General features: G+C 44.3%; 1 protein-coding gene across 8 annotated transcripts; it reads right to left on the bottom strand.

Annotated features, from left to right (window-relative positions):
* Positions 1-1626: 1626 nt before the first annotated feature.
* Positions 1627-11460, bottom strand: LOC133149880 (ETS translocation variant 5-like). Of its 8 annotated transcripts, none has more exons than XM_061272083.1 (13): positions 11326-11460; positions 7266-7331; positions 7057-7162; positions 6919-6978; positions 6757-6807; positions 6339-6447; positions 6020-6241; positions 3479-3714; positions 3302-3361; positions 3159-3227; positions 2940-3091; positions 2766-2867; positions 1627-2681 (listed from the first exon to the last, which is right to left on the bottom strand). In XM_061272083.1, the coding sequence occupies exons 2-13, from the start codon at positions 7311-7313 to the stop codon at positions 2454-2456; spliced, it is 1443 nt and encodes a 480-aa protein (XP_061128067.1). In that variant the 5' UTR covers positions 7314-7331; positions 11326-11460; the 3' UTR covers positions 1627-2453. The 8 variants fall into 8 exon arrangements, with proteins under 8 accessions (XP_061128067.1, XP_061128063.1, XP_061128071.1 ...); XM_061272079.1 differs by having other exon boundaries at positions 11343-11446; XM_061272087.1 differs by having other exon boundaries at positions 6146-6241; positions 11343-11446.
* Positions 11461-12195: the final 735 nt, after the last annotated feature.

Here is a 12195-nt window from a genome sequence, read left to right as displayed (position 1 = left end):
TAACTTGACACTCTCTGGCTGCGTCTTGCCTCATTTGCATACTCACAGTGATTGGATGTTTACGGAGGGGCGCGGAGTCCTGACAGCAGGCTGTGTGAGGGAGGACACACACTGCACCAACATGAGAGAAGAGAGGGGGCTGATTAACGTGTGTTTCTATCAGCGGATTTTTCACTTCTATAAGTTTGAATCGAGGGGGCAGGACATCTGTTTGAGGGGGCAACGCCCCCTTTGCCCCTGCGTAGAGCCGGCACTGCTCACATAAGTTGGTGAAGTTGTGCCCCCCAGATTGGGAAAGAGTGTGACAATTCCACAAACATAGATAATGCGGACATAATCTTTCACATAAACACTCCAATGCACTCAAAATTCCTTCAGGGACAAGAACACTTGACTTTTTATATCATATTTACATACAGTCTGGGGACTCGCGGTAAAAGTTTTTCTTCGCTTGATTTCATTTGTGTGGCGGGCTCTATCTAATGTTGAAACTGAGAAGTGAGCTCAAGCTTCTTGTGCGGGCCATATTCAATTATGTTTTCAGAATTTGCTGCGGGCCAATAAAAACTGGCCGTAGTTTGGACACCCCTGCTCTATACACTTTCTATACCTTCCAACGAGAGTTTGGATTCTGGTTGAAAGTATTTTTGACCATTCTTCTTGACAAACGAGCTCAGTGGCCTAGTGGTAGAGTGTCCGCCCTGAGACTGGAAGGTTGTGGTTTCAAACCCTGGCCAGGTCATACCAAAGACTATAAAAATGGGACCCATTGCCTTCCTGCTTGGCACTCAGCATTAAGGGTTGGAATTGGGGGGTTAGATCACCAAATGATTCCCGAGCGCGGCACCGCTGCTGCTCACTGCTCCCCTCTCCCCCAGGGGATGGATCAAAATCACATGGGGATAGGTTAAATGCAGAGGACAAATTTCACCACACCCAGATGTGTGTGTGACGATCATTGGGACTTAAATAAAAATATCTCCAGTGGAGCCCGGTGGATGGGGACCACTCTTGTTGTATGTTGTAATGTAATTATGAATGTAGTTTTATAGGCGGCACGGTAATTGACTGGTGAGCACCTCCGCCTCACAGTGCAGTGGTTGTGGGTTCAATTCCAGCTCTGACCTTCCAGTGTGGGCCGATTGACCACTCAATTGTCCCTAGGTGTGAGTGTGAAAGGTTGTTGTCTATATGTGCCCTGCCACTGGCTGGCTAGTAGTTCAGCGTGTCCCCAGCCTACTGCCCAAAGTCAGCTGGGATAGACCCCGGCACATTCATGACCCTTGTGAAGATACGTTCAGAAAAGCTTTATTCATGGTAAATGGTCTTTTGTATTGTGCTTTTCCCCCTAGCTGTTAAGGCCCTCACAGTGCATTCACACTGACTTTCTCATTCGCCTACTGATCATGCAGCATCAGGAGCAACTCAGGGTTCAGTGTCTTGCTCAAGGATATTTTGATATGGCCACAATATCTCAAACCAATAGGATTGAACCCACAACCTCTGGGCTGGGAGATGACCACCGATCCACAGCACCCCAGAACATCAATAAATAAGATTTGGACCCAAATTAAATGTAGTTTTTTTTAATGCAATAAGAATAGTTGGTTTAAAATAGAAAAGACATAAGAGTAAAAATGTTTATTGTATCATTGAAGATTGACAGAAGGCACATGTACAGCATGTGAAGGCCATTACTCTCCTGCAGTGAGCCCACACAAGAAACATGAGTAATCTGCAAAGAAAGACATTGGTCCGTGACACATTAAGTGAAACTGTGCAAATCAGTCTTTTGCAAAAATATACGTATTCATATCCAGAATTATACAATCAATCCTCACTATTTGCGAGGGAAATACACTGGGGAAAGAAAAATATATATTTCAAATAATATTGGGGAGAATTCTTCAAACCTGCAAAGCCGCGAGTGCCAAACCACAAGTGTATAGGGGTCAACTGTACCGTGTTTCGAAGACTGAGACTACTCAAAGACACATTGAAGGCGACTGTAAGAAATTCTCGTTTAGTAGCATTAAAGTCGGTGTCAAAAATACGGGCTACACTTTTTATTAAAACAGTTCTACCGAAAAACTTGCAAGTTCATATAATGACTAAAGTATTAGCTTTCAAAAAGAAAAACAACATTTCAATACAGAAATTTATAAGCGGATGAGGAGCATGTCCCTTTCAGGCAGGTTTAAGGTGCTGCAAGGCTTGGAAAAATGTGTTTTTGGTATAATCGTACCACTTCTGTTGGACTACATTTTCCCTAATAATGTCCTGGTCTAAGGTAAAATCATGATTCTACCCTGCACAGTGTACGTCTTCCTGGGTTGCTGGCTGAAAGATATGAGTGAAACATCATTGGCATTTCTGTGAGCTCGAATGTACCAAATGATGTTCATTTTTCAATTTTAAATGTTACAAATCCCACATCGCCATTTTGTAGACTATTACAGACAGCATTCGGGGAAGACCCGTCCCTGAATGCACTGCTCGCCTCCATCGGTCAAGTAAGGACCCTCCTCCTCGTGGGGGGGCAGAGTTAAGACCTCCTCCTCACTGGCGGGAAGGGCGTCAGGATCAGACTTCAGACTGGGCCTCTGTTTGTCTAGGAAAGCCAAGGAGAAGAGGGCCTCGGGGTTGCACACAAACTTATAGACGTATCTCTCCCCAGCAACCTGCCAGTGGAGTCAATCAGAGGAGACGGGCTGAGCACTCAGCGTGCACGTCTGGGTCAGAGTGCAAATCCATTTGACCTTTACCTTCTGCATGAGGCCCTTCTCATAGTAGTACCTCAGCGAGCGGCTCAGCTTGTCGTAGTTCATGGCAGGTCGGTTCTTCTGGATGCCCCAGAGCCGGGCCACCTGGATAGCGAGAAGAAAACTTGATGTAAAGTTAGGAAAGTTGAGATTCAGTGCCATGTGCAAAATAATAACCTCTTCACAGTCAATAAGTTTGAACTCCATATTATGCCCTGTCCACACAATTAGATGGGCATTGGCCGGGTTGTCCAAAAGCGTGAGGAGGAACTGCCACAGCTGTAGAGAACCACGGCGCTGGTAAGGCAAACCATCATGCTTTACTTTACCTGCACATAAGTAAAAAAGAGTCTTGAGTCACAATCACTGGTCAGTTGTCAAGTCTTACTCTCTTACCCTCCAGTCTGTCTGGCACAACACAAGCATCATCGTGGTAGAAGCGTGCTTCTGAATCATGACCAAAACCTGCCAGTAAAGAATATGAGATGAACGAGGCTGCACTGAAGCAAGACCGTGGAGCATAACAGATGCGCTCTCACCTGCACCACCATGCGGGAACAAGACTGGTGTTTTACTGAAGGACTGGCAGGTTTGAACATCTTCAGGACACAAATTGAAAGGTAACTTATTAATATCTTGAGTAGGCTTCTCCAGATACTATTCTTGACTGCAACAAACAGCAAGGGGCAATTTGTAGCTCTCCAGTTCAAACACACCTGCGTCAAAGCCAAAGTCCCTTGGCTCTTCTTTGATGGTGATGTGTTTGAAGGCCATCCCATTAGAACCACAGGACCCTGCCTCGGAGTAGTGGGGCTTCGCCATCTCCTGTTTGTAAACAGTTTCACCACCGACCGGAACCAGAGGCTCTGACAGGTGCCGCTGATACAACCGGTGGCCCGCGGTGCTTGAGTCGGAAGGGTAGGGCATGTTTGCTGTTCTCGGTAGAAAGGACCTGAGAGGGAATTTGCACATTTATATACTGGTTATTACGGGTCATAAATTGAAATTTGATTTCATTTGTCCGTTAAATTCATGCAGACTCAATGTTGCCTCCATGTATATAAACCTAGCTCTCAAACCCATGAATTTGGTTTTGCTAATAACAAAGGATAATCTGTTAGCATTGAACTAATTAAACTCATGCGGTTAAATATTTGCAAGTGTAAAATACAGTGGTCCACAAATACACTACCGTTTTTTTCCATGTATGATGCGCAAAATTTAGCTAATTTATTGTCCTAAAATCTGGGGTGCGCATTATACATGGGTACAAAAAAAAAAAAAGAATTCTCAAATTTTTTTTTTTTTAAATCCGGATATCATACGGAGGCCGCCATTACAGATGTGCTTTCTTCTCTGCTGTTCACTTCAAACACACTCCATACGAACACAATGCTCTCGTATCAGACGCTTGCTAGATCACCTGCTCGTTTGCTGTCACAATGTACCCTACACAAATCCGAAACATTTCTTCGCTATTGAGTATGCTAGCGCATGCGCAGTGATACTGACCGGCAGAACATCCGGTTGTTCCCAAAGATGATCTTTTTTCTGAAATAATTTTACGTTCACGGACTTAAGTAGGAGTCAAAATCTGGGTGCGTATTATACATGGGTACAGGCTTTTTTCCAGCATCAACATGCCTTTTTTAGGGTGCGTATTATACATGGGGGCGCATTATACACGGAAAAGAACGGTACTTCATAATTTTCTTAAACTAATTCAGTTAAATATTTGCCAGTGTAAAATAAAGTGCCACCGTCCGCAAATAAATCATTTGGACCGTTACAGTATCATTGACAGAAAGAAGGAAAAGTACTGGTTCCAGGACGGATCCTTGAGGTACCCCCACAAGTTATACAACGGTATTGCTCGTTGTTAATTTCAAACAAACTGCCTTCTGTCTTTTAAATAACTCTTAACCCATTATTGAGCAACACCTCTTATGCGATATTTATACAATTTATCCAATAGGTGAGTGTATCAATTGCTTTTTCAAGATTAACAAAAAGACTGACTAAAACATGTTATCCATGGCTGTACAAATTGCTTCAGTTAATTCCATAAATGCTGTAGCAGTAGAGTGGTTTAAGCAAAATCCAAATTGGCTGTTGCTTAAAATGTTATATTTGTCTATATATTTATTCAATTTTAATCATATACAAAAAAACTGGAACAGTGGTGATAAAGATATTACTGGTAATAAAAAAAATCATTCTAATTACCTTTTTTGAAGATTGGAATTAGTTTGGCTATTTTATACTTTCTGAAAAAATGACTGTGATAAATTATTAATTACAAATGTATGTGAAAGGCTCAATAATCATGTCAATGATTTGTTTGATCAGTGACATGCTCATAGAATAATTATTAGATTTTTTATTTGAACATTTTTGAACAGTGTTCAGAATTCCACTTGCTCGTACCTTCTCAAAAAAAAAAAATTAACATTATTTGGTATAGTTACATCGTCAATATTTTCATCTGGGTTAGTCTGTGATAAACTAGGGCCAATGTTCACAAATTAATGACGGAATTTATTTGCAATTTAATAATTTTCGGACTATAAGTTGCGGTTTTTTTTTCATAGTTTGGGTCGGGGGGCGACTTATACTCAGGAGCGACTTACATACATATATATGTTTTTTTCACTTTTTGGGGCATTTTATGGCTGGTGCGACTTATACTCCGGTGCGACTTATAGTCCTAAAATTACGGTACGTATATAATAGAGTCAGGAATAAAATAATTTGGAAAAAGTGGTTTGACCTTGCCTTTTTGCAAAAGTGTTTATTACAAACTATGTATTCTTTGTAATATTTCTTCAATTTTTTTTTTTTTACTGTAGTACATAATTGCCTGCATACAAAAAGTGGGTCTGTGGAGTGCCTGTCTATCTATCAAATATGAACTCAAACAATCAGGTAACTTTTAAAAAATTGAATAATTTTTTATTTCACTGAATGTATGCGATTTGGCCATGTCCCGCAGATGTTTTTTGTGCCCACAAGTCATTTGGTCTTCTGAGTATATTCTCATACTCATGTTGAACATTTTTCACATGAGAAATTGCTGTCCACTCTGACATTTTGGATGACTGTTCCTTTAAACCAAAATGTTTTATTTTCCGACTCTGGGGAAAGAGAAGACTTGCTTCCTTCAGCCTCACAGTTGGTAATGAAAGTCATAGTCTCAGCAGTATGGCCTTTGGCAAATGTAAAATTGACCCAAAAAATGACAGTATTTTTGCACTGACCTCTGCTCTGAACTGAAAGCTGCAGTGGCGCAGCTGATGGGAGGCTGTGGCAATGCAAACTGATGGCTTTGATTGCGCTGTGACATGTGGTGGTGGTGGTGGTGGGTGAGGCAGCTGGACACCTGCCTTGCACGCTGCTGCTCCTGGGGCACGGGTCCAGTCAGGGGGTTGGTGCCAAGCGCAGAGGTACATGTCAGCTCCGATGCTTTCCTGTCCCAGGCACTGTAGAGAGAAAGACGTAGATGGAGAGAAGGCGATGATGGAGAGAAAGACACTCTCCCTCTCATAACGGAAGGCCTCTTCTTGGGAGTCGTCCTACCTGTTGTTATAAAGGCGCATTTCCATCTCACGCATCCTGATGGAGCACAGATCTTTGGTTGGGCTGGACTCTCGCTTCACTTTGCCGACCGGTGGCGCTTGAAACATCGCTGCAATCACAAAAGACAATGTCACATAACCACTATCAATCAGTAGGTGTTGAAGAAGGACTAGAAGTCTCTCTGTCCTTCTCACCCATCAAAATGGGGCCATTTCAACAAGAGGTGTCTAAAGTGTGCAATTTTTCTTTATCCATGGTATTTTTACAAGAGCATCTCACTGACATGTTTAGACACCTAGGAAATGCTTTAAATTGCAAAGTAAATAAATAACATATGCTCTTTTAATAATTTGCCCACTGTTTCAATGTATGGTACTGCTCTACACAAAGCTTGCTCCAGCCTCAATGGTCTACTCACGGTTACTGGACTGGAAATCTGGAACAAACTGTTCATCATCAGGATTCTGAGCTGTAGAGGCAGGTAGCAGAAAAGGGAGAAAAGGTCAGATACTAGATATCGATGCCCCAGGAGGTCAATGCTTACATGTCCTTAAATGGAGATCATGAGGTCAATGCTTACATGTCCCTAAACCTTCCGCTATCCAGATTTCCTGAAGCTGGCTGAGATCTTGGAAAAGTTCTGCAAACCAGACATTTAATTGTATCTGTTGACAGGCATCATCCTAACAAAGAATTTTCTCCAACAAAATGCTCACACCTTCAGATTTTTGGGAAGTAAACATTGTGGCCATACCCTCTGTGTCTTGATCTAAACCAGCATCCATGAACTTCCTTTTCCTGTCACCAAGACATCGCTTGTTTCCCTGTGAGTGACATGTTCACACACAAACGGCAAGGATTAGGCATCAAAGGGTACTTTTTTATTCATTCTAAACAACAAAACATCAAATCCTGGTCCAAACTTACATTCTCTGGTACCACAAAAGGGACCTGCTGGTCATAAAAGCAGTCCATGTTACAAAAGTCTTCACCCTGAAATAAATAAATATGGGACAGTGAGGAGTTGACAGCTTTTTTATATATATATATATATATATATATATCGGCTGGATAGCTCAGTAGGATAGTCGCCAGACTATCAACCAGCGGGACCCGGGTTCGAGACCAGGTCGGGGCGGAGCCATACCATCATCCAGTGTGGGTCTGTGGGCAAGACCCTTGACGATATCGCCTACCTCATAAACATGATGAGAGATAAAGAATCAAATGAGATGCCGGCTCAGACGTCGCCCGGACAAACAAGGTCTGCGTCAGGCGTTGGGGAACCAGAACGCCTAGATGTAAAGTGGGCTACTGGAACAAGGCGGAAATGGGCGAGATGTGAGAACCTAACACTGTTGGAGTGCTACTACTCCAGTGAACCAAGACAGAGAGGGTACATGAAGCGAATGTGGGAGCAATGGCAAGGGCGATATCCACACTCAACACTAACCGCTAAACAACTAGTAACTCAGTGCTCCAATATCCAGAAACGGCAATTGATATCACAACTTGAGATTGACGAGGTACAACACAGATGCCAAGTCACACAGGAACCCGAATACCAGGTCAGAGAGGAGTCAATATCAACTGCCCAGATAATTGGGTACACAGCTCCAAGAGAATATGCAAGCCTGAACAAGTCAGCAACTGACCTGAAATATAAGATCATGACTCAAATGAACAGCGGCCAACCCCGACGCCAACTACAAAGGCTAAGAGAAGCACCACCAGAAGATCTGGTTGAAAATCTGAATGCAGCACTGAGAGCAATCCCTACAACCACCATCACTGAAACCAATGAGTTGATATACACTTCAGCAACAGTGATCCTGGAGATGCTTGGCTACAAGAGCAATATCAAGCATGAGATACAAAACCCACCATGGAAAACAAGGTTGGAGGCTAAGATCAAGACAGTGCGGAGAGACGTGAGCCAACTATCGGAGATCCAGAAAGGTGCAATGAAGAAACCAGCACCCAAGAAGTACAGCCAGATGAACGTACCTGAAGCACTGGAGACTGCCAAACAGAGGCTCCTAGCCCTGTCCAGCCGCCTAAAGAGATACACAAGAGAAAGTGAAGCCAGGCGAATAAACAGGCTCTTCACAACACAACCAGGAAAAGTGTACTCTCAATGGCAAGGTAACAACAGCAGAGCAGACCCACCAAGACTGGAGACTGTGCAATACTGGAAGGGCATATGGGAGAAGAACACATCACACAACAGGGAGGCACAATGGCTAGTCTCTCTAAGAGAAGACCACAGCAACCACCCTGAGCAGAACCCAGTTACCATCACTGTGACAGACATCCAAGAGAGAGTCTCAGGTATGAAGAACTGGACAGCACCCGGGCCAGATATGATCCATGCCTACTGGATTAAGAAGCTCACTGCACTCCATGAGCGCCTAGCAGAACAAATGAACCAGCTACTAAAAGTTGGAACTCACCCCGAATGGTTAACTGAAGGACGCACAATCCTGATCCTGAAGGATCCCACGAAGGGTACAGTCCCATCCAACTATCGGCCAATAACCTGTCTCCCTACAACATGGAAGATCATGTCAGGCATCATAGCGGCTAAGATAAGTGTGCACATGGCTCAATACATGAGCACAACACAGAAAGGCATAGGCAGCAATACCAGAGGAGCCAAACACCAGCTGCTGGTTGACGGAACAGTCGCCCGAGACTGCAAGACTCGACACACCAACCTGTGCACTGCCTGGATTGATTACAAGAAAGCCTACGACTCCATGCCACACTCATGGATCACTGAATGCTTGGAACTGTACAACATCAACAGGAACCTGAGAGCCTTCATTGCAAACTCGATGGGACTGTGGAAAACAACCCTTGAAGCCAATTACAAGCCAATTGCACAAGTCTCCATCAAATGTGGCATATACCAAGGAGATGCTCTGTCCCCACTGCTGTTCTGCATAGGTCTGAACCCCCTCAGCCAAATAATCAACAAGACTGGCTACGGATACCGACTCAAAAATGGGGCCACCATCAGTCACCTCCTATACATGGATGACATAAAGTTGTATGCCAAGAGCGAACGAGATATCGATTCACTGATCCACACAACCAGGATCTACAGCACAGACATTGGAATGTCATTCGGACTAGAGAAGTGCGGTCGCATGGTGACAAAGAGAGGGAAGGTAGTCCATACAGAAGGGGTCTCACTCCCAGAAGGAACAATAACAGACATTGAGGACAGCTACAAGTACCTTGGTATCCAACAAGCAAATGGCAACCTCGATGAAGCCACAAGGAGAGGAGCCACAGCCAAATACCTACAACGAGTAAGGCAAGTCCTCAGAAGTCAGCTAAATGGCAAGAACAAGATCCGGGCAATAAACAGCTACGCCCTGCCAGTCATCAGATACCCTGCAGGAATAATAAGATGGCCAAAGGAAGAGACTCAGACCACAGATGTCAAGACACGGAAGCTCCTAACCATGCACGGAGGGTTCCACCCTAAGTCCAGCACCCTGAGACTGTACACTAGCCGTAAAGAAGGAGGCCGAGGACTACTGAGTGTGAGAGCCACTGTTCGGGATGAAACAGCCAAGATCCATGAGTACATCAAGGAAAAGGCCCGAACGGATGACGTGCTCAGTGAATGTCTCAGACAATGGCAAACAGAGGAAGAGTGGCTAGAGACACCATCATGGGAGGACAAACCCCTACATGGGATGTACCATCGGCAGATAAGTGAAGTGGCTGACATCAAGAAATCCTACCAATGGCTGGAAAAAGCTGGACTGAAGGACAGCACAGAGGCACTCATCATGGCTGCACAGGAACAGGCTCTGAACACCAGAGCAATAGAGGCCAAGATCTACCACACCAGACAAGACCCAAGGTGTAGGCTGTGCAAAGAGGCCCCTGAGACAGTCCAGCACATAACAGCAGGGTGTAAGATGCTAGCAGGGAAAGCATACATGGAACGTCATAACCAAGTGGCTGGCATAGTGTACAGGAACATCTGTGCAGAGTATGGACTGGAAGCCCCAAGGTCAAAGTGGGAAGCACCCCCTAAGGTGGCAGAGAACGGGCGAGCCAAGATCCTGTGGGACTTCCAGATCCAGACTGACAAGATGGTGATGGCGAACCAACCGGACATTGTGGTGGTAGACAAACAGCAGAAGAAGGCCGTTGTAGTGGATGTAGCAATACCGAGCGATGGCAACATCAGGAAAAAAGAACTTGAGAAGCTAGAGAAATACCAGGGCCTCAAAGAAGAGCTTGAGAAGGCCTGGAAAGTGAAGGCCTCGGTGGTGCCCGTGGTCATTGGGGCACTTGGGGCAGTGACCCCCAAACTGGAGGAGTGGCTACAGCAGATTCCAGGAACAACATCAGACATCTCAGTCCAGAAGAGTGCAGTGCTAGGAACAGCCAAAATACTGCGCAGAACCCTCAAGCTCCCAGGCCTCTGGTAGAGGACCCGAGCTTGGAGTGGAAAAACCACCCGCGGAGGGTGAGAGGGGAATTTTTATATAAATATATATATATATATATATATATATATATATATATATATATATATATATATATATATATATATATATATATATATATATATATATATATATATGCAATACACAAAAGTGCGAATGAGGTTGACCCGGAGAGGGGCGGGGTTTATTGGTTTTCTCAATGAAGTGAAACTTGATCCTGGTAAGCGTAAAGGATGAGGCTCGTGCCGAGCTCCATTTTAGTAATTTAACACAAACGTATAAGGCGGGGGTATGCGCAAAACATTACAAAGAACACACAGGCTCAACCGCAGTCGTGCTGTGGAGAGTTTAAAAAAAATGGACGCAGCTTTGCCCCTTCGTCAGAAAATGGCGAATGACGTTGCAAGCGTCTGTCTCAACGAAGCAGACAATAAGAAAACAAAAAAACAAAATGAGTACCACACGTCTCACCCGGATAAGAAGTTTTAAATTGTGTCAAAGTTAAACTCGACCTGTTTTCCACACCTACATTCCCCGCAGATCTTCGAATCAAAACGCGACCGCAGATTTTTCTCAATGGATACGCCTTGGCGCTCAGTGCGAGCAGATTCCAGTGCTCCCTTCCCATTGGCAACCAAATGTGTCAATCAAATCCAACCAATCACATTTGCGAGCATTCATGGGTCCTTCCTTCACTGTTTTTATGAATGGCCGCACTTCATTCATGTGTTCAAGGTTCACTTAAAGGGCCCGGCGACGTAACAGACACACGAATAATAACCCCCAAATAAAACACGTTGAAAGTAGTCATATATTCAACATCCCCTGAAGGTACAGATCGACAACGCTCAGTGGCCAAGTGGTAGAGTGTCCACCCTGAGAATGGAAGGTTGTGGGTTCAAACCCCAAAGACTATAAAAATGGGACCCGTTGCCTCCCTGCTTCGCACTCATCGTTAAGGGTTGGAATTGGGGGATTAGATCACCAAATGATTCCCGGGCGCGGCACCGCTGCTGCTGCTCACTTCTCCCCTCGGGGATGGGTTACATGCAGAGACAAATTTCCCCACACCCAGTGGTGTGTGACAATCATTGGGTCTTTACCTTTTTTTTTTTTTTTAAGCAAAAGCACTTTGATGTGAACGGAATGAATGTCTCATTGTTAATAGAATCTGCCGCTATAGAAAACCCACAAATCCCGTTGTACCAGTGTGGTACCAAATTTTCCTCAAACTAATTCGGTTTTCTTGGACAATGACAAGTGTCGTGTCCTTTAAATTGCTGTTCTGAGTGGTCCAACACCCCGTGTGGACTCGCGGTTTGTGTATTCGGGTGCAGTATAAACCTTTCACCGCTAGATAGCAGAATTGGGGATCCAACAAT

Source organism: Syngnathus typhle, linkage group LG2 (genome assembly GCF_033458585.1).
Source record: "Syngnathus typhle isolate RoL2023-S1 ecotype Sweden linkage group LG2, RoL_Styp_1.0, whole genome shotgun sequence".
In the NCBI taxonomy this organism is placed as follows: domain Eukaryota; kingdom Metazoa; phylum Chordata; class Actinopteri; order Syngnathiformes; family Syngnathidae; genus Syngnathus; species Syngnathus typhle.
The sequence above is the reverse complement of the archived record's forward strand: the minus strand, read 5'-3'. Positions and strand labels throughout refer to the sequence as shown.

Excerpts from the sequence above, each read along its gene's own strand:
- LOC133149880 (XM_061272079.1), bottom strand. The coding sequence starts at position 11,441 with ATGGGAAGGGAGCACTGGAATCTGCTCGCACTGAGCGCCAAGGCGTAT. Across the intron at positions 6,979-7,056 it reads TACTTCCCAAAAATCTGAAG|AACTTTTCCAAGATCTCAGC; the intron begins GTGTGAGCATTT and ends TCTGGTTTGCAG. Across the intron at positions 3,228-3,301 it reads GTTCCCGCATGGTGGTGCAG|GTTTTGGTCATGATTCAGAA; the intron begins GTGAGAGCGCAT and ends CTTTACTGGCAG.